At 37.2% G+C, this 20,960-nt stretch overlaps 1 protein-coding gene across 1 annotated transcript in view; it reads left to right on the plus strand.

Moving 5' to 3' along the window:
* The window catches only part of LOC105043814 (regulator of nonsense transcripts 1 homolog), a 30,059-nt gene extending 10,632 nt beyond the window's left edge, over positions 1-19,427 (plus strand). Inside the window, exons 12-29 of the mRNA XM_010921532.4 lie at positions 866-937; positions 1,020-1,086; positions 1,950-2,092; positions 2,180-2,251; positions 2,335-2,463; positions 4,599-4,754; positions 4,867-4,980; positions 5,071-5,169; positions 5,240-5,317; positions 9,403-9,537; positions 12,922-12,996; positions 13,152-13,269; positions 13,468-13,844; positions 13,924-13,986; positions 14,073-14,144; positions 18,438-18,566; positions 18,686-18,805; positions 18,877-19,427. Coding sequence (XP_010919834.1) covers positions 866-937; positions 1,020-1,086; positions 1,950-2,092; positions 2,180-2,251; positions 2,335-2,463; positions 4,599-4,754; positions 4,867-4,980; positions 5,071-5,169; positions 5,240-5,317; positions 9,403-9,537; positions 12,922-12,996; positions 13,152-13,269; positions 13,468-13,844; positions 13,924-13,986; positions 14,073-14,144; positions 18,438-18,566; positions 18,686-18,805; positions 18,877-18,999 — 2,142 coding nt within the window. The 3' untranslated portion in view covers positions 19,000-19,427. The remainder of the gene's footprint in view (positions 1-865; positions 938-1,019; positions 1,087-1,949; positions 2,093-2,179; positions 2,252-2,334; positions 2,464-4,598; positions 4,755-4,866; positions 4,981-5,070; positions 5,170-5,239; positions 5,318-9,402; positions 9,538-12,921; positions 12,997-13,151; positions 13,270-13,467; positions 13,845-13,923; positions 13,987-14,072; positions 14,145-18,437; positions 18,567-18,685; positions 18,806-18,876) is intronic.
* The last annotated feature ends 1,533 nt before the right edge of the window (positions 19,428-20,960 follow it).

Genomic DNA, 20,960 nt, shown 5'->3' on the forward strand with positions numbered 1-20,960 from the left:
ATAAATAAATATATATAAATATTTAAAAAATATATAATTAACGAAAATTAATAATTTTGGTGTCATCATGTAGATCTTCTAAAGATCTATCACATATAATTAAATCATACCAAAATCACAAGATTTTGGCATGATTTTTTTTATTTTCATTCTTTCTCATTCTTATCCTATTTTTAACAATAAAAATAAAAAAATAAATATTTACTAAGAAAATAACATATTATTTTACCTCCAGCCAAAGATCAGCCTCTCCTCGAACCACTCGGAGTTTTTTCTTTTTTTTCTAATTTTTCGGACGCTTTCGGGAGTTCTCTGAGACTTCTCAGAGAACTCTAACGCCTCTCAGTCATTTAAAAACTCCCCGACCCCACCCCCTCCCCTTCTCCCCTCCCCCCTCTCCACTTTTTCCATGTGGGGGATGTCGGCACGGTTCGGTTCATGCCGAACCGGTACCGAACCGATTATACCGCCCGATTTTGGGCGGTATGGACGCGAACCGGACCGAACCGGGCGGTTCGGTGCGGTTCGGGGGGATTTTTCGAAAAAAGGATCCGAACCGAACTGGTAAGGCGCCGGTCCGGCTCGGTACGCCACGTACCGGGCGGTTCGGCCCGGTACGGCGAACCATGCTTTGGATACTTATAAACTTTTCCCCTTTTCAAATGCGACCCTTGGCTTGTGACATTTAAAGCCATCATTAAATATTTTACAGTGCTGTCTTATGTTCTATAAAATTAGTTCATCACTATATATGTAAATTTAGGATTGCCATATTTTGAAATTTCTTGGTATTGGTTGCATCACCAGTAACTTGTTTATTTCTTTTGGTAATGTTTATTTTCCTTTGACATTATGCAATATCTAGGTTGTTAGGCTTTGTGCTAAATCAAGAGAAGCTGTTATGTCTCCTGTTGAGCATCTGACACTTCACTACCAGGTAAGTTAGCTTGTATTTCTTTTTAAATAACTTTCACAAGGGGTTTGCAGGTAATATCACTGATATTCTCCTCATATTGCAGGTTCGGCATCTTGATACATCTGAAAAGAGTGAACTTCATAAGCTCCAACAGCTAAAGGATGAACAAGGTATTCCTTATGATTCTTACACTGGAATGGAATCCCTTGTTGTCTTTGAGTTTGTCATTCTGTAGAATGTCCTTGCAAAAATATTCCTTGTTATTCTTATAATGGAATGGAATCCCTTATTGTCTTATCATCTTTCATTTCATCTTTTTCAAAAAGTTGCAATGAAAGGCATTCTCCCGCCATGGAATCAGGAGTTTCTTGGTGACTTGTTTCAGAACATCAGGGGAGCTGAGGATGAGGTTCTGAAATCTCAAGTTGGGCTAGAACTATCTTGGACTTCTGACAAAAGGACTGCCCTTGACTTAGCAAACCAGAACCTAGATAAAGCTTTTCTTCGAGAATCAATCTTTGCAGAAATTCTCTTGTTAAGTGGCTAAAAGCGGTTGTTCTTCCCATCTACTTCCCTGCCTCTTAAACTAAGAGCTCTTCTTGTTCTCCAGTTTGTATTGGATTCCCAGAACCTGTGATGCTCGAACGAGTTCTATTTTGTGGTGCTATACAGAGGACAGAACCTGTTGGACCAAATAGACCAATCTCTATGTCATCTCTTTTTCCCCCTTTTTTAACCTGTTTAGCTTGTTTTTAAACACATTTACCATTACCTTTTTCCATGCTTTTTCCATGCTTCCTATTTTTATTTTCACTGGAAGCTGATTCTAGAGCATTGTTGCCATTAGGATCTTCTGGAAATGCTCTTTCCATAAAAGAAAGAGCACATTTTAAATTTTTAACTCTCGAAGCATGGGATTATCTTGTACTGCCATGTGTTATTTTATAATAGGGGTAGCATTATTTATGTCGGGATGAAAGTATCTTACCCATGATGAGGAAGTGGGAAATGAAGTTATTATGTACATTTGCAGGTGAATTGTCGAGCAGTGATGAAAAGAAGTTTAAGGCATTGAAAAGGGCCACTGAGAGGGAGATATTACAGAATGCTGATGTCATTTGTTGCACCTGTGTTGGTGCTGGAGATCCTCGACTGTCAAATTTCCGATTCCGCCAGGTGGATTATGTTATGCTGAAATATTCAAGTTTCATGTCACAAATGATATAAAATTATATGCTAACCTGGTACTGATTTCATTTTCAGGTTCTTATAGATGAGTCTACCCAAGCAACTGAACCTGAGTGTCTTATTCCCTTGGTTCTTGGGGTCAAACAGGTAGGTGGATGGCAGTAACTAAGATTAGGATGCATTAATCTTCATAGACTTGTTTTGTGAACTGTTTTCAATTTTTGAATCAGGTTGTTCTTGTTGGAGATCATTGTCAACTTGGTCCGGTGATAATGTGTAAAAAGGCAGCTCGTGCTGGGTTAGCACAGTCTCTTTTTGAACGCCTTGTGCTTCTTGGACTTAAACCATTCAGACTGCAGGTGAAACCTCTGTTCTTTATTTGTGGTCTTTTTTCACTTCAGGGAAGTGACAACCGCTTCGCTGTTTAAATGGGCATTGTCTTCTTTGATTAGCCTGTGCATATCCAGCTCTATTTGTCATGACTCATGACCACTGTTTCTGTCATGTGTTTGATATTGAGGTGTGAACGACAGAATCATTGAACAAGAAGATTTCAGGAGCTATGAGGGTTTTATAAAAGCATGGATAAAATCACTAGCAGAGGCCTTTACATTTTTTGAATCTTTAACTTTTACTACTAAAATTCTCAACTAATACTGCCTGTGAATTAAACTATTTTTTCTCCTTCCAAAAGATAATGTAGTTATTTTTTATACATCCCTTGTTCTTGTCGAATCTTATAGTCTTTGTCTACTTGGTATTAGATGAATTTCTAAGTTGTGATCTCAAGCATGCAGTGTTTTTTCTGACTTTTTGGAAGCAAGAGTTAAACCTATTTTTGCCCTAAAAGCCAGGCTGCTCCAAAAAATACAAATTATCCTTGCTTGTTGCCATTTTCCTGGTATGCTGCTGCCAAGGTCTATTCTTTGATGGGTGTTGGACTATTTCAGGCTGGATCCCAGAACTGCTGCAGTGGGTTGGAGCTGGAAACTCATTTTTGGTTACAACTACATAATGTTCTTTTTATTTTTATTTGTGAATTATGGTGTAACAGAACTGAATAATGTTACAGACTTACGTTCAGCTACTGAACATGTGTTTCAACTGAATTGACTACTTAATTAATAAAATTCCAACATGTTATATTTTAATATATTCAAAAATTTCTAAGGAACTCTATATGTAAAATTCTTAGGCATTTCTATCTCATATGGGACCCTTATTTTAATCCTGTTAAAAGAGGTCCCATGCCAAATCCTTTCTGGACTCTGTTCCATGTTTCATAGTTCTGTTATTATTTTACTTTTAAACCAAAATGTTCATGTAGCATCTATAAGGCAGATCAGGCTCTTGTTCTTTTCCTAAGTAGAACAAGCTTCTCCTCAAAGTCTTTATGTTGCCCTTTTAATAAAATGTCGGATTATAATTAGGTGGTAGTAGATGCATGGTGGAGCATGAACATGGAATGTTTTAGCAGTTTCTGCTTCCGAGCTAACTGCTCGTCTTCTTTATTTATTTATCAGCTGATATTAAGTGTTGGGAAGAAATTATTTGCATGGTTCCATTGCAGCTTCTTGTTGTGTGATAGAGCTTTTATTCTGGCAATACTTTAGTAGTGAGAAATCTTACTGTTTTTGGATCCTTGTGCTGTTTGTTTGTCTAAAAATCAAACAGGCTTTGATGTTCTATTTAGTACAAGTAATTTATTATGGTGCAGGAAATTTTGTTGTCTATTAGGCCTGCCAATTCCGGACTAGATGAATGTCTATGCCATGGTGATATGGTAGCTTTCTTGTGGTATAAAGGCTGTAGGAATGATTTTGTTTGGCCTGCTTTAATTATGCATACTTCAATGCATGCATGCCTTCATGCATATGTACATACATTAATGCTGTTATAATCTCCATCATAATGGTCTTAATTAGGGATTTTATTTTTTTCCTTTTGTTGTTTATATCACTGTGTCAACTCTGTATGTGCAACTGTTTAATTTAAAAATAGGTTTTTGTTGCCCAAGCTTCTGCCTCTTCATTAGAAATGTTATTATTGTTCATGATGGTTTAGGCGAATGCCTTTTGTTTTGAATGCCATTGCTGAAATTGTTCTTGATATGCATTCTTTAGGATAATTCTTATTTTCCTGTATTTTTTTAAATTCATCCCGAACATCTTTGTCACTTTGCCTATTTTTAATTTATAGTCAAATGTGGCATTCCTGAGAATGAAGTAGCAGACTTCACATGACACTGAAGAGATAAGAAATTAATAGAAAAGAATTATTTAATCAAACAAATGCTGAAGAACATTCTAAGACTTATTATTTTTGAATTCTCTAGTATGCTTATGGAGAGATGCACTCTTGCATTTCTTTTCTCTGTTATTGTATGTAAATTAGTTTTCTATTCACTTGATCAGACCACTGCTTGCAGTCATATGTTTCTTGTTGTTCTATTGGGAGATTATTTATCAACTTCTAAGCTTGTTTCAATTTGCAGGTCCAATATCGGATGCATCCTTCCCTATCAGAATTTCCTTCTAATAGCTTCTATGAGGGCACCCTTCAAAATGGAGTGACAATAAATGAAAGGCAATCATCTGGCATTGATTTTCCTTGGCCGGTTCCCAATCGTCCGATGTTCTTTTATGTCCAGGTATCTGATATCTTTGTTTCTAATGTCTTTGTTACCTCTTCGTGCACTTGCAGCAATTTATGTTATGGAGGTTCTAGATGGGAAATTGCTAAAATTGCATCTTCTGTTCTAGATGGGACAAGAGGAGATAAGCGCAAGTGGAACTTCTTACCTAAATAGAACTGAGGCTGCAAATGTTGAAAAAATTGTTACATCATTTTTGAGAAGTGGTGTTATACCTAGCCAGGTAAGTCAAGCTTCTTTGATACTTTTATACATAAATTTTACTATATCCTTGCCTTTATTCTAGACACTCGTCTTCTTTGGAATCATGCAGATCGGTGTTATAACGCCATATGAAGGGCAAAGGGCGTATATAGTTAATCACATGTCAAGGAATGGTGCTCTTAGGCAACAGCTTTATAAGGAAATTGAGGTAAACGTCAATCCTCGCTGTGTTAGTTGCCCTTTGGATAGTTTTGCTTCAACATGAATGTTCCTTGCAGGTTGCCAGTGTTGACTCCTTCCAGGGTAGAGAAAAAGATTACATTATCTTGTCTTGCGTACGGAGCAATGAACATCAGGTTGATTTTTTTTTCTTTAATTGTAATCGTTTTAGTGGATTCTTCAGGTATCAGCTTATTTATTAGTTAATGGATCTAAAGGATTTTTGACCAATTCTTGGACCATTCATTTGATTTCGTAATTTACATAAAATTTGGTGCAATGGCCTAAACATGAACTTTTATCATAGTTTGGTCTTAAATCGGACATGCAATGAATGAAGAGGAATTTTCTGCTCTGAAGCATATGTACAGTGGATACTTGGTGCATCTTGATGGATTTAGGCTATTAATTTCTCAATCTCCATTTCATGAAGAAAATGCTTCGGAAAGGTTTTTTGTTTGGTTGATTCTGTCCATTGCTAATTGCACTTGATGCCATTGGATGACATTATGAGTACTGCTTGTCATAATAAGTTAACCATACGTTAAATCTACTTAGTCATTTATCAAATATAATCTGCATTTAGTAATTAAGCCAGACCTATATGAGTAGGAGGCTAGCTATAAGTTACAATCTTTCCTAGCACATCTCTACTGAAGAATGTAAAATCTCCTTGACTTGTTTGGGCCAGTTTTTCTTAGAGTCGAAATTTTGAGTTGCTTTGGTGATTGCAAGGATATGTTGAGTTTAAAGCTCTTTTAACTAAGAAAATAAAAGATGACTGAAGGTGATCGATGATGCATTCATTTGCTATACTTTGGTGAATCAGAAATTGTGTGTATCTACCTTTTATGGCAATTAATCATTGGGTGACTGTAAGGTACATTATTATATTTGAAGTATATTTTATATTTAGATAATTGAATCAGACCTATTTGAATTGGAGCCTGGTCATAAGCTATATGCTTTCCCTAATGGATCTCCATTGCATGATTTTTTTTAAATTCATCTGGCTTGTATCCGGAAAGCTCCCAAACAGGGTAATGCTTGAGATAGTTTGGTGAGTGCAGGGATGTAATGAGTTCACAGGCTTTTGACCAGGAAACAAAATAGGTGATTATGTGCCCATTATTTTGTCTTGTTGAATTTGAATTTGCACTTTGTCTAGCTTGTGTATTCATGGAATGTATTTTTTACACCCAAAAATATGGAAAATGTAGCTTGACTGTATTAGGTACATTTTGATTAATGCAATTTTGCATGTTAGAAGTTCGAACTCAAACACATGTAAGCTTGCATGTGTTTGACATATATGCCTTCTAGAGTTGAAAGAGATATTCTGGCTTTCGAGGATTGAGAAAAGGAATGCCTAATTATCAGGTACACCTGGTTCAGAAATAGCTAGCATTTTATCATGGGTCTGTATATCAAGGTCTGAAAAGTTGACGTGGGATTGGGAGTGGTGTGTAGTTGGAGTTGGGATGCAGGGGTGACAAACAGGACCTGTATTAGGGGTATTTCATATCAAAATTTTTAGCAGTCTGACGCCAGATTATCTATGCATTCATTGTGGCAAGAGTGAGAGATATTTTGCTTCATCCATTGTTCTTTGAGTTGACTTCAAGATTTTTTTACCAATATCTCAAAAGGCTTGAACAGTTGATAGTTGAGTTGTCATGGAAGACCTTATATCATGGTTGGGAGGCCCAAATTGCTTTGAGAGATCTTGACAGTTGATTAGATTCTCAATGTCGAAATGGTTTTATTTTACCTTTTTATGGGATTATATTTGCCCTATTTTGGAGTTGGTATATTTTCAGTTAACATATCCAAAAACTATCAAAGTAATGAAAAAGACAAAAGGATCTCTAAATATGCCATAGTCCAACCAGATTTCTGTAAGAGCCAGACATCATCAAATACGTGAAAACAAATGGTTCTTTGTTCCAAATGGGAAAACGACATTTAGTACGTGCCCTGCTGGATAGCTCTTTTTCCTTACTATCGTCCAATTCTCCTTTGTGATTCCCTTCTTTCAATTTTGCATTTATGTCAAATCTACAGTGTCTCATTAATCATGGTGTATAAAGTTCACACAAAGAATGATGAACTTCAAACATTAGGTTCACAACTTCAGGCCTTTGTGTAATAGCTAGAAAGGCATTCAGATGAGCATAACTCACTTAGGCGAATTTTAGGTGATCACCTCCATTATAATGGCTCGTCTGAAGCTCCTCCACTCGTTTGAGAAGAGCTTTACAAAAACCAACAGTAGCTTCTTCAATATTAAGCGGCTCGATGGCCGCTTCGACGAAGGCCTGTTGTCGATTACGACAATACCCAATATTGAAGAGCCTGACAAGTTCTTGCCTCACGTGCCTTTTTAGACAGGGGGGAGCGGGTTCCCCTTTAGGTAAATCAAGTGCCTCCTGCCAAGGCAATCTCTGGAAACCAGCCCGGGGTGCGGGTTCTTGTTCCCCGGCTTCCGCCGGGATTGGATGATCCGCATGCGGAATGGCTGCCCCCTCAGCAGGATAATTGAGTGGGGGGGCTTGCTCCGAAAGATTTGGTTGATCCATTCTAAGAATCTCGGGCCGCCCCTCCAACTCGCTCCCGAAGCCTGTAGGCATTCCCTCACTTAAAAAAAAATCAAAAAAAAGGCTTCCGAACTCATTCATTAGAATTTCCCGCCACGGCTTTTTTTTATGAAAACTTTCTGCAACACATTATGATTATATTTTAGCATAAATTTTTCCTTTAGCTATCAAACTCTAACTTACTGTAACATTTACATTGAAGAAACTTCGACGGACTAGGCATGCTGACTAGCTTAATTATGCCAACCGGCTGTCATTTATATTTTCATAGAGGGCATTAAATTTTTTTTATTACTTTATTTTGTTGTATTTTAACACACCATCTTAACATATACATCTGGCATAGTTGAAGAAACGTGAGTATAACTTTGAGCTAGGTAGTTTAATTTCGATTGTTGATTCCTTTTCTTTTTGCAAGAACCTGGTCCCTGTCATCAATTCTTACTGGGTCATAAGGAGTGTAGACTGCTGCCAAGTCCAGTGTTGTTAAAAGGCCCTAGGCACACCTAGGCACTAGAGGTTCCTGGAGCCTAGGCGCAAGGCGCAAGCGCACGCCTGAGAGAAGTCAGGCACCAAAAACAGAAAAGTAGAGAACTAGTCATAGGCAAAAATTTCAGTAAGTAAAAACTAGCACACTATTTATTATAATTGATCTTTTCAAAATTTATTTACTATAATTGACCTTTCTTATTTTTTAAAAACTAAAAATTAATACTTGTTGGAATCGTATATACTATAACTGACCTTTCCTATGTACTATAATTGATCTTTTCTATGTACATAACTAACCTTTCCTATGTACTATAATTGACCTATCTTATGTACCATAACTGACCTTTCCTAAAACTTAATACATAACTGACCTCATTGCGCCTTTGAACAATGCAGAGGTGTGCGCCTGAGGGATGTCGCCTCGCCTAGGGGGTATAGAGGCGATGGCCTTTGCACCTGAGGTGTGCCTTTAATAACACTAGCCAAGTCATTAGAAATTTGAGCAACTTGTGGCAAAAATGTTTTTGCTTGATATTGAAGCCCAGGCTTCAACTTGTCCAAGACATTGAGCATTAATTATTTCCATTCCACAAACCATTATGCAATATTTCAAAAGCTTTCACAGGTAACTGTGTCTTCGAAACACCTGGTGTGCCATCACCAGTAATCTTTGGGACTCCTGGTTTCTGAGGCATATTGCTGGGCTATATCTAAGATATATTTGGATAAGAATGTAATCATTGATGGCTTGCAATATGCCTACATCATGCCTGTGGTTAATGCTTTTGGCAATTCCAGCTAATAGGCTGGTAACACATTTCTTGCACCACCATATTAGAAGTTTGCTTCATATTGTAGCAACCTTGATAGGCACTTGAAGACTAATAAGGTTATGCTGGTTGAAATCCCATGATTAGTATTTGTGTTTCAGAGTTTGCAGTAGATGCTGTAGAACTTTTGGGATCAAGTAGGGACTGTGGATGTCTTGAATTTCATATCATCTACTTTTCAATTTTACAACAATATCATTTCTGTTAGGATAACTATATTTGCTGTGTATGGCTGCTATTTTATGGAATATTAACATTTGAGATTTTTGGTGCTGGCTCCTTGTATGTATTTTTTTTTTTCAGGGAATTGGATTTCTTAATGATCCACGCAGATTGAATGTTGCACTAACTCGAGCTCGTTATGGCATTGTTATTTTGGGGAATCCGAAAGTCCTTAGCAAGCAACCATTATGGAATAGCTTATTGACACATTACAAGGTACCTGTTCTCATATCTATTTAGGTATATGATTATTACACAACCAGGGATATAGGCAAAAGAATAAAATATTTGATTGTGCTATCCATTGTTAAGATGCTTAGTTATGCTTAATTTGTTTGTTCTTTTACTGAAGGTTGCATATGCATGTCAAGCAGTTTTGGGCTTGCATGACTGTTAATCTTGTGTTGAGCCATGACTTGCATCCTCCAAATGGATTGATTTTATCTAAGCTAGCAATTATATGTCATATTATGGGCTCATATGTCTACACATTTTTTTAATACGGCGTATTTGAATTTTTTTGACTAATCATCTTCACAAGTTTGTTTCTTAAGGATTTCTAATTTCTTTAATAACAGCAATTTCTTGAAATACTCTAAATCTTAACATTCACTACATGGTTTTCATGATGAGGTGATGGTTCATAAGATTAAGTCTCAAAATTCATTATATCAACTTCTGATTCCCATGAATGAAAATGAAAATGATGGGTGTGTTCCTTGTTGAATGTGCTGTGTTGCATGCCTCTTTAGGTGCCCATGTGAAGCATGCAAAGCCACATCATCTCTCCTTTAAATTTGTTTCTACAATATTGTTCTCTTTGAGTTGCCCAACCCCATTAATTTTCACTTGTGCTTAGGTTGTTTTACATCAACTAAATCCCACACGATCATAATTGGTCAAGGAGATTAAGTGTGCTTACAGATGGGGTATCTTGCTTTTATCTTATCAGTGTCAATAGAAGTTCATGCAGTTTGTTTTCTTGGTGTGCTTTTGCATAAACATCTTATAATATAGTAAATAGAACAAGGTCGGTCCCTTGTTTATCTGGGTGGAGAGATATTCTTCTCTGATAAGGGGAATCTCGGTCTCCTAAATTCCTGTAATGTAGGGTAACGAAGACAACCTTCCAGTGGAATCCATTATCTCTAAAAAAGCAGGTTTGTGCGTCCTTGGAGGCCTGCCAAACCTGTCCAGTGATTCTTTTCCTTGCACTATTGAGATGGTGGCAACTACCAGTGGTAATTTGCTAGTAAATGGATTATTCAGGCATCTAAAGAGGCTGTGAGTTTATGTCTTGCACTATGTATCAATTTTCTAGGAAGTGAATTCTTGATCAATCTTAAGAACTTCAAACTTGTTAGTCTATTATGTGATGTCTAGCAAATTATTAGGTTATGATTGAGGGGTTGATGGAGAACTTGACATCCTTTCCAAGAAAGTTGGAGTGGTTTCATATACGGTAGATGAAATAATGTTAATTTTCTCATCGTCTGCAAATGCATAATGAAATCAAAATTAACTTGGAAGATGCCTCAATCTTGAATTTGGTTATTCTCTTGGTCTTCGGGGCCAACTTGGGATTTAACCAAAATTTATTAATTGGATCAAACACTCTTATGATGGGTAGTTTTTCAGTGCCGATCAATTGTTCTTGTTGGAAAATAGACTGATTAGAATTCACTGTTGGTAAGTTCCAAAGATGTTTGGTTACAACCAGTAGTATAAAGAAAGTCGAGAATTTGTGATCCTTTTGTTAGTTGGTATTTGAAACCTATTGGTCATGGTCTACCATACCGAGCGGAACTGCCCAATACCCCACGTACCACCCAGTTTTGGATGGTACCATAGCTAGGAGTGAGAGTAAAGTGTTGAAAGCCTATCTTGGTACAGGTGCATAACGTATCGAGCATATCGTAAATGGTAATTTACTGGTACGGTTCCTGGTACTGGTTTTGCAGACCTTGCTATTGGTTATAACTATGCAGAAACAATTAAAATCTTTTTTGACTATATTTGGGTTGAAATTATTGTTATCTTCTTAGATCAATTCATACAGCTATGTTCGTAAGCAAGGATAATTTAGCATAGATTTCTGTAGTTGATAATTTTCTTAGGATGAACTCGTTCATCTCACTAAATGCGTTGAGACTTGCTCTCCAGAGGAGGCAAGCTCTTTGGAAAATTACTTTTGGGATGATCTGGTTCAACTATAGAATTCCCTTTTAAGATCATTTGCCTTCCGAATTATTTATGAAAACCCCTACTTACAAAGACTTTGTGGACCTTTAGAAGTGTTTAGATGTGATTACACCTTTAGGCTCATATGAGTCAGTTTGCTTGGGATACTTTTGTCATATTTGGAGGATTTGATCTTTGTGGATGCTTTGGAAACTGGAGTCATGTATCCAAGGGAAAGGTGGGATCTATCTGATATGACCAAGAAGACTCTCAGAGTGTTATACATTGAGATATGCTCTTTGATGGATGTAGAAAACTCAAATCTTTTTATGCATTTTCACTTTTGAACTACAAGAGAAAGGATTTAATTTACAACATCGAGCAGGCACGAAGTTTGAATAAATTGGAAAGTTCTGCCATTCATGTTGCTTTGAGTGCATTAAAAATTCAGTGGAAGATAAAATTATGAATCTGAAAATATTGATGTGGACAATTTGGTGGGATATGGTTTGGCTGTTATCTGAAGAAAATAATATTGGCAATGCTTTACTTTTTTATCCTGGTTGTGCTGACTTTATCGGTCATTGCACTTTCTTTGTTTCGCGGGACAATGATTTGGCCACAGTGGAAATTACCTTTGGACCAGTATTATTCATTTCATGAATTTGGGGGAGGTTGAGCTATTAATAAGTGATTTAACATAAATCATCAAAGAAATGCACCAGTTAGATTATTTGTAGAAATTTTTTCATCACTATTTGTCAACTAAGTGCCTATTAAAATTAGTGATGAATATTTTTTTTTTTGGGTGAGTCTTCTAAATGGATTTTTGGGATGCTGGCATTGCTTGCTGAAGCCTTTCATTCAGTGCTACATGGATTCTCATATCCAACCTGAATTTTCCCAGTCAAGATGTATCTGCAAGTTCTATGTGTCAGAAACTTCAGATACTTATCAAATTTATTGATCTTATGGTTTATAAATTGGTAGAACTGGGACAACAGAATTCTTGTGTTCACTTTGTAAGATCTCTTGATGTCACCAATATATGAAAACTCACCTTTATATGTACTCATTACAAAATGCCACAGTAAAACTATAAAATACTCATTGGTAACAATTTGGCACTCAGCAACTAGGAAACACTTTTTTGATTGTATGCAGAGGATGGCTGTTTTAAGAAATAGTTTGCTTTAGTTACCCATTCTTACAATAGAAAAGAATCCACAAAAATCATGAATACAATCTTATTGATATTGTTCTTTATTCTACATGCCCTGACCTAATTTTGTTCCTCTTGTCAAATTGGATACTTGGTTATGTGCGATGATCTAACTCCCATGTCCATATCCACACAGCATTTAACTACTAAACACATGGAGGTGCAACTGACTCTTTCTGATAATTTTATGTTTACAGGAGCATGAATGCCTTGTAGAAGGACCACTGAATAACTTGAAGCAAAGTATGATACAATTTCAAAAGCCCAAAAAGGTTTGTTGCCCACACTCAAAGCATGTCATATGGCATTTTCTTGACTTTCAGTGCTCTTTTCAATTAGATCTGTATAGTGTCATGTTATTTCTCGCTGAATCAGCATTTGTTGGCAATAATGTCCTATTTATTGCTGTTTTTCTGATGCCCAACAGATCTACAGTGACCGTAGACTTTTCCTTGGGGGTGGTCCAGGGATCGTGCATGCTGATAACTTTGGGCCCATCAGTTCTTCAGGCCCTAATGCTGATAGAAGAGGTGGACGTGGTAAAGGTATGCTATTTAACCTAGATGATTAGATATGCTTCATATGTGATCAGAATTTCATTCACCAGAGGCTGAACATTTTCGTTATATTGTCCCAAACTTACTTGTCTCTCATGTCAAGTATGATGTTTTTATAAATGTATGAACAACCTTTATTTTCTTGATGTTTTGCTCTCCTAATTTTTTGACCTTTATGCAAATCAGGTCACTCTTATATGCCATTTGGTCCGCCAAATGGTACCCATAAACCTGGTGTGCAACCAGCGGGATATCCCCTTCCTCGAATCCCTGTTCCACCTTTCCCTGGAGGCCCCCACTCTCAGCCATATGCAATTCCAACTCGTGGGGCTATTCATGGACCTATTGGAGCTGTTTCACAGGTCCCGCAACCTGGGAATAGGGGTTTTGGGGCTGGTCGTGGAAATGCCGGGGGCCCTATTGGTGGCCACCTTTCACATCAGCAAACCTCCCAGCAAGCTTTGGGTGGTATCGGTTCTGCTTTTGATTTCCCTTCCTTGGACAATCCAAACAGTCAGCCTCCTACTGGGGGTCCATTATCCCAAACAGGACTAATGACACAGGTTTCCCACCTTTCCACCATCCAACATTCCAGTCATAGATATTTGATTGCATTTTGAATTTGTGCATACTTTCCTCCAGATACCGGTTCAAGGTCTTAGTCAAACTTTTCGTGAAGGATTTTCCATGGGTGGCATGTCTCAGGTAGATGTCCAGACACAGATTTGGCTTCATTTTATTCTGGCTCTTTGTAAGTGTTGCCAATTGTTGGACTTATCTTTGTTTGTCAGGATTTTTTGGGGGATGACTTTAAAAGTCAAGGATCACATGTTGCATATAATGTTACAGATTTCTCCACTCAGGTACGTAATTATTCTGCATTTTCCTTTTTTGGATTTCTAAAGGTCTATTGTAAGTTGCTCTGGGATCTACTCTGGGAAATGATTAATTAATTCAATGTGAAATTTGAATAAGAACTCATCTTAATGGAGGGCAGGCTCCACCATAATTTCTTTTTGTTATTTATCTATATTTGCATGCGCATTGCATGTGAGGAGCAATGTGGATTGCCATGCATCTGTGTTGTGGGCTTTGGCCAACCAAAGCAACTCCATTTTTTTCTTTGAAGATTGTACCTGCCCCTCCCATGCTCTTGTTTTGTCTTCTAATCTCGTGAAATCACATTTTATTATGCCGAATGTTGAAGACAGACATTAGTTTGCTATATGTATCAGTATATATTTCCCTTTATTTCTCCTCTTTTTTCTAGAACATTGATGTTGTTGCGCCCTCCTTCCAAGGCCCAACATGCCTTAAAACACAACATGCTGTGGTTTGACTTGCAATCTTTATTATGCGAGACCACAACCATTCATAGACCTCTCTTACTCTTCAATTCAAGACCATTGGTCACTGCAATTCTAGAGAAGGGCTGCTCACTCCCTGATTATTTAGATGACAATAATTTGTTTTAGTTTTCTTTTCAAATTGGGCTGTGGTAAGTCAGGTACCGATTAATGTACATGTTATTGAATGTTTTTTCAGTGCAACTTAGAGGCTGCCCCTCCAACCCCCAAAGTCATCCTTTTTGTTGGTTATCATGTCGTTGAAAGTTGGAATGTTTAAGGGCCCGTTTGTATATTTGGATGAAAATTACTAAAGAATTTTAAAAAAATGTAGGAATATGCTAGAAGAGAAAACCAAGAAAGTTTTGACCGCGGTATCTTTTGGTATTTGTTGTTTGGCTAATTCTAGGCAAATGTGCAGGAAAAGTTGTCATAGTCAATATTAGTCGAATACTGGACTATATAATCTAGCTTGACTTAAAATAGGCCTCTTGACCAGTCTTTTCGGTTAAGGTTTTCATTGTAGCTTAAAAATGAAAATTGAAAAAGGAATAACTATAGTATCCTAAGAAATAAAGCATATCATGACAAGGATCGGCAAGACCTTTGGCTATTGGGGTCCGGTGTTGAATTCTTTAGCAACCATATAATACAGTCAACATCCAATTATTTATGCAATAATCTCTAGATCCAGTCCTACAACTTAAATCCAGTTTTGTCTTCAATTTCTCTTTTTTAAATAATGACAGGTTATACAAAATTGTGTTAAACTAAAGAAAGTTTAAAAATCTTGAATATTTGAATACAAGTCCAACAGAACTATATTTCAAGCTGGCAAATCAAGTTTGCCAAACAAGAGAACAGCTATCATTCTTTGTTGAAGCGATGAAGATGAAATAGAAAAGCATATTCTTATTCCGAGCAAAACTCTTACCTCAAGGGGAAAAAAGCACTAAAATCTTAAGCACCATACCTCCCCTAAACCATATAACAATCACATGCAGATAGATTGAACAAACGGCCATTCCCAAGGAAAAGCCAAAAGGAGGTATGATGACAGATCTCTCAACATGTTGACACATCCTGAATCTAACCTTCTCTTCATCACCTTCCTTTCTTTCTAATATTATTTCTTCTTTATTATCCATAAAAAACTTGTTTCTTCTTTGTTTTTCTTTTTCATCCCACTTTAATCCAAAGTTTTTCCTGCTCAACCCACCTTAATTCCAAACATGTTTTTTGTCCTTTTTTTGTTTTTTTTGTTTTTTTTCTTTGTGGGATATGAGTATTGGTAGGTTCATGACTGCAAATCAGAAGCCAAAGTACCCATTTGAGTAAAAGATGGAAAGAATAGAGGGCAGATGAGGTAAGGATGGGCCGTGGAAGGGTGCTGCTTTGCTTCAACTGGGTGTTGTTTTGTTTAGAGAAATACTGTGATGCACTTTGCTCGGCTGATGTGGGAAATAAAAATCCAAAATGAGTGGATTTTATGTTTCTTGAGGAATCTATTTCTTTTTATAGTTTTTTGGATCTTTAAAATCTTATTCAAAAGGATTTGATAATTATATTTCCATGAGGTTGACAATTTCCATGGAAGTATGCCTATCCGACGGAGACTCATGGGAATAGATTGCATCCAAGCATGCCCTAAATGAACCTGGATAACCATCTTCTTTCTTTGAATTTCTATATCAGTATGTGTTCTTTTTATTATTTATATTTGGACATTGTTCTCAAATTTGCTGATGGATATTACTAGATAGCAGATAGCCACCTCAGAGTTCAATATTTGGGTGATCACACCCTGCCCAGCCCTGTGTACCTCTCACTTATTTCATTGTTTTTATTTGAATATGGTCTAATAAGGGTGGCATGGGATTTGACTAGAAGAAGAAGAAGGGCGCATGTTCTACTTTGATTATTTGTCATTATTGACTAGTTGGCTTGTCAATTGCAACTGTCATCGTCTTCCTAACTCCTTGGTTGACCTCCTACACATACATAAGGCCTTGGCTAGTTCACAGTAAAGTACATTATTACAACAACGAAACATGTTAATTCACAAAATAGAAATTGCTGAAACACTTTTGAAACAGTGTTGTTGTGTATTTCTCATGATCATACCAGATGTTGCCATTATATTTTTCATGCATTTCTCATTGTTGTCTTTCTTTTTAATGTTTTCCCAGGCCCATTGGCATTTTTGCCTTATTGGTTGTTTTTCAACTACAACAAGCTTTTGTTTTCATTTCACAATTTTTTATGTTTTCTTAAAATGTTTTGATTCCTAATCTACGAGGCCATAGTATTGTGCATTGGTACCATTATAGTTTTGGAGAAGCAATATTTAAAGTTTTAAACCTTGTGGAACAAATAATGTTACTCATCCCAGAAAATTTCTTTAGGTGGGTGAGTGTTTTGGAAGGGTTACAGTACATGATTGTCCTAGGCACAAAAATGCTGGAGCATTATGTTTAGTAAATTTATGATATATAGACATGATAAAAGGAGTATTATACATACCCCTGATGGTAGTAATTGTAGCTTAACATTGACAGTTCCTAATCATGGCATGAATTTTCCAGCAGGCATTCGGCTGGTTTGCAATGCATATGTTTTTAATTAACCTGGAAATAGTGTAGTCTGTGACATGTTGTGTATTTTAGAAATTTGAAAACTTGATTATATTATGCTTTCACTGCATCTAGACACTGTAGATATGTCAGATCATATGTATTTTCTGCTTGATAATTAATACTTTGTTACATGTCATATAAATGTTCTTAGTATGTCAGCAACTCTAGATATGTCAGATCATTTGTATTTTCTGCTTGATAATTAATACTTGTTATATGTCTTATTAACATTCTTAGTATGACTTGTCAACATTTCCGGTTGCCCCATTTTGGGTTCTCTTAGTGGAATTATGCTGGAACTTAGTGCATGACTTGTCCTATGTTTTTAATTGCCTATACTGTGAAATTTTTTCCTTCATCTTCTACACATCTGATAATTATTCTTGCATATGTTTTTTTTTTTTATTGAGAGAATTTAGATCCTTTTTGTTCCTAGCATTTGCTAAGCTGCTCGCAAGTTTTAGTGGTTGATTTTTGTTTTCTGAAGTGCATGTATCATGATATGGTATGCTTATCTGGGACTTCTATCACGCTGTTTGAGATAGTGTATTTTTGGTATAAGCATGCAATGTTTCAAAATTTCCCACAAATTTTGAAAAACCGACTCTACCACAATATGATGCTTTCTATTCTGAGGGTGTAGATTGTACCCTACCATGGTATTTCAAACTTAGGATGAACCATGAGTAGATATCAAGACACATTGCAGTATGTACCATACCAAGACAGGACACTTTAGTATTTTATTTCAAACCTTGATCTCTGGTGATGACTTAGATTTGAGTGGCACTTTTGCCAGGAGTTTAGGGTGTATTTGGTGTAGCTTCTGCTTTTGAAATAGTTCTTACAAAAGAAGTTAGAAGCTAGGTTTTCTAGTTTTGCCTAAAATTAGTGTTGACTTTCTTGTTGCAAGAATACTTTCAGTAGGAGGTACTTTTTGGCTTTTAAAAGTTTCAGAAAGGACTTTTGTTAAAAAGCAACACAAAACACACCGTCTGTGTAGTGCTCACATTTAAATGACTTTATAGTGCTTTTCCCAAGTGTCTGTTTTGGGCATTATGTTTTCAATCAAATGACCTTTTATTTTACTCTTTTTGAAAGCTCCTGCAGTATTTATGTTGCTTGGATTCTAGATTGTGCTTCAAGTGGAAAAATCTTCTGGTGCTTTGTACAGGCTTCTCAGGGTGGTTATGGTGTTGATTATGTTGCTCAAGGACAGGCTGGATTCCCAGGGAGTTACTTGAACCAGAATTCACAGCCAGGATATTCCCATTTGGGCACCGGAAATGATTTCATATCACAGGTAGGTGGACTCCAAAATCACTCATCTGTTTCTGCCCAATTAAATGAACTCTGGAAAAAAAATCTTGTGTGTTTTTATCCTTCATTTCTTGGCTGAAGCTTCGTTAGTGTTTTATCCAGGACTACATGCCTCATGGATCACAAGGTCTTTTAACCCAAGCAGGACTCAATGACCCTTCACAAGATGAGTCATCTCAGAGCCATTTTAGCATGACTGGACCTGGTCCTCTTCAATCACAGGTGCTCATCTCTGGAATTCTTAATTTGCTTCCTTTGTAAATTATGAAGTCCTAATTATTTGACATGTGCAGGGCCTGATGAATCCTCTCTACTCTCAACCCTTCACTCATTACAACACACAGCCTCAAAATTTGCAACTCCCACATCCGCAAAGTCAGAGCGCACCCAACCAAAAACTTCATTACAATGGCTGAGCTGCAGTGGATGTTATTTGTGATGGGATAAATTCTTTGCGTCCAGCAACATGGTTGTGCTGACACATGCCTCTGCAGTCTTGTGCATAAAATGCTGCAGGTTGGAGGGGTTTGCTTCTCACAATTACATCATGGCACACTAGTTATAAGAGGATTTTGATGGTGAGCATGAAGTTTGAGATGCAATTGCTACTAGCCTCCGGCACAGCCAGCGCTGAGGAAAGGATTACCCCATTTTCTCTTCATGAAGCTATGTTAGTTGTGTCAATAGAAGTTGCAGTTGGGAGGAAGCATCTTGTGCCTATATGGAAGGGGTCAAGGCAGTTCTTTCTGCCTATGTTGCAAATGGTGGAAATTCTGCTGGTGAGTGATCACTGTGCATATATATATATATATATATATATATATATATATATATATATATATATATGTATGGAATCCTTGGGTGGGTGTTGTTGAAGAGGAACAGTCATCCACCTTCATGGTTTCACAAAATATCCGCAGAAAAATAGTTGCAGTGTGCAACCTTGTTGAAAGGTGTCGATCTTTTCCGGTCCGGTCATTTGCATGCTTACATGTCGATTAAATAATGAATTTTTATGGATGGGTTGTTTTATAATATTACAAAGAATTGTTGTAAAGGGGCTACTGCTCCAAACATCTAACAAGCTTGCCTAATCAGAATTGCAGATGAATTGGGTGGTTTGCTTCGCATTTTTCTTGTGGATATCACTTTCTTTGTTTTGTTATGCCTGTCAGTTGTCATTATTCTGAGCAATACTAGTTTTCATAGATTTGTCGGATTTTTGGAACACAGGGCAAGCAGTTATTTGAAAATCAATCATAAACTACGCAGAAAGTCCTCAACATGTGAGGGTTCATTCCATTTTATGCCTGCAAGGTGTTACACCTAACCCAAACAACGAGAGTGTATCAATGAAATACTTCTGAGATCGTATGGCACAATTGATGACCAAAACTCGTGCAACAAATGTGACATTTGAAAATCAAACGGAATCCTAGTACAAAATATCACTGGTAGCCTGCCTGCTAACCGTATGCTTGGATCCATTTTCAAGGCTCAAATTAATAAACCTGGTATCACCCGGGTGGGCTTCTTTGTGCAACACGATCACCAAGAATCTCTCAAGACAGACCATAGAAATTCCAGGGTCTAAGGACGCTGTACTTAGGTTTACAGCTGCCAGGCAAGTGTTTCTCAAGCAAGCATGGTGCCTCTCACGAGAGCGTATGCACCTACTTGACCTACCTCTGATCATCATGATAATCTGGGTTCTCTCTCGAAGAACACAAATCCTTCCAATACTGGTGTGGGGGAGTGTACCCGCATTCATAAACATATTCAACAAATCCATGCCGTAAGATAACTATTTTACATAATTGGTAACAAAGGTACAAATTAGGAGGTTCATTGTGTCATGCCATACTTCTCGCTGTTCAGCTCAGTTGGGCTTCCCCAACAACATGCTTGAAATTTCTGTCCACCGTCATTGGAATCCTTGACTGCACTAACCATGAACCTGCACGGCCATGACAAGTACATAAAGCATGTGATGATGCTTCTCGAGAATGATTGACTTCTTGTCAAGGCAAGAATGCAACAGGGTGACAAGTCTAGCAAGAGCCATCCTGGAAACAGGCCAGGGAACAATTATTTCGCCGTACCTATGAATGAGAGGACACCAAGGCAAGCACTTATGGATGGAAAATTCTTCTATAGATCTGGTCTACAATAAATGTTATGGATAAAGTGAATGAAAAAATGCCATAAAAATTTATTGGAGTGGTAAATGAAAGAGTTAGTGATCCCTTCCCCAGGACCTTGGGCAGTTCTCACCTGCACAAATATTTGAGCCATGGCATGATTCAAGAACAGTATAAGTTCCTAAAAGACAAAATACTAAAGGGTGCTTCGTTTGGAAGGAAGGGTGTTTGGTTTG

The sequence above is a fragment of the Elaeis guineensis genome, chromosome 4 (genome assembly GCF_000442705.2).
Source record: "Elaeis guineensis isolate ETL-2024a chromosome 4, EG11, whole genome shotgun sequence".
In the NCBI taxonomy this organism is placed as follows: Eukaryota; Viridiplantae; Streptophyta; class Magnoliopsida; order Arecales; family Arecaceae; genus Elaeis; species Elaeis guineensis.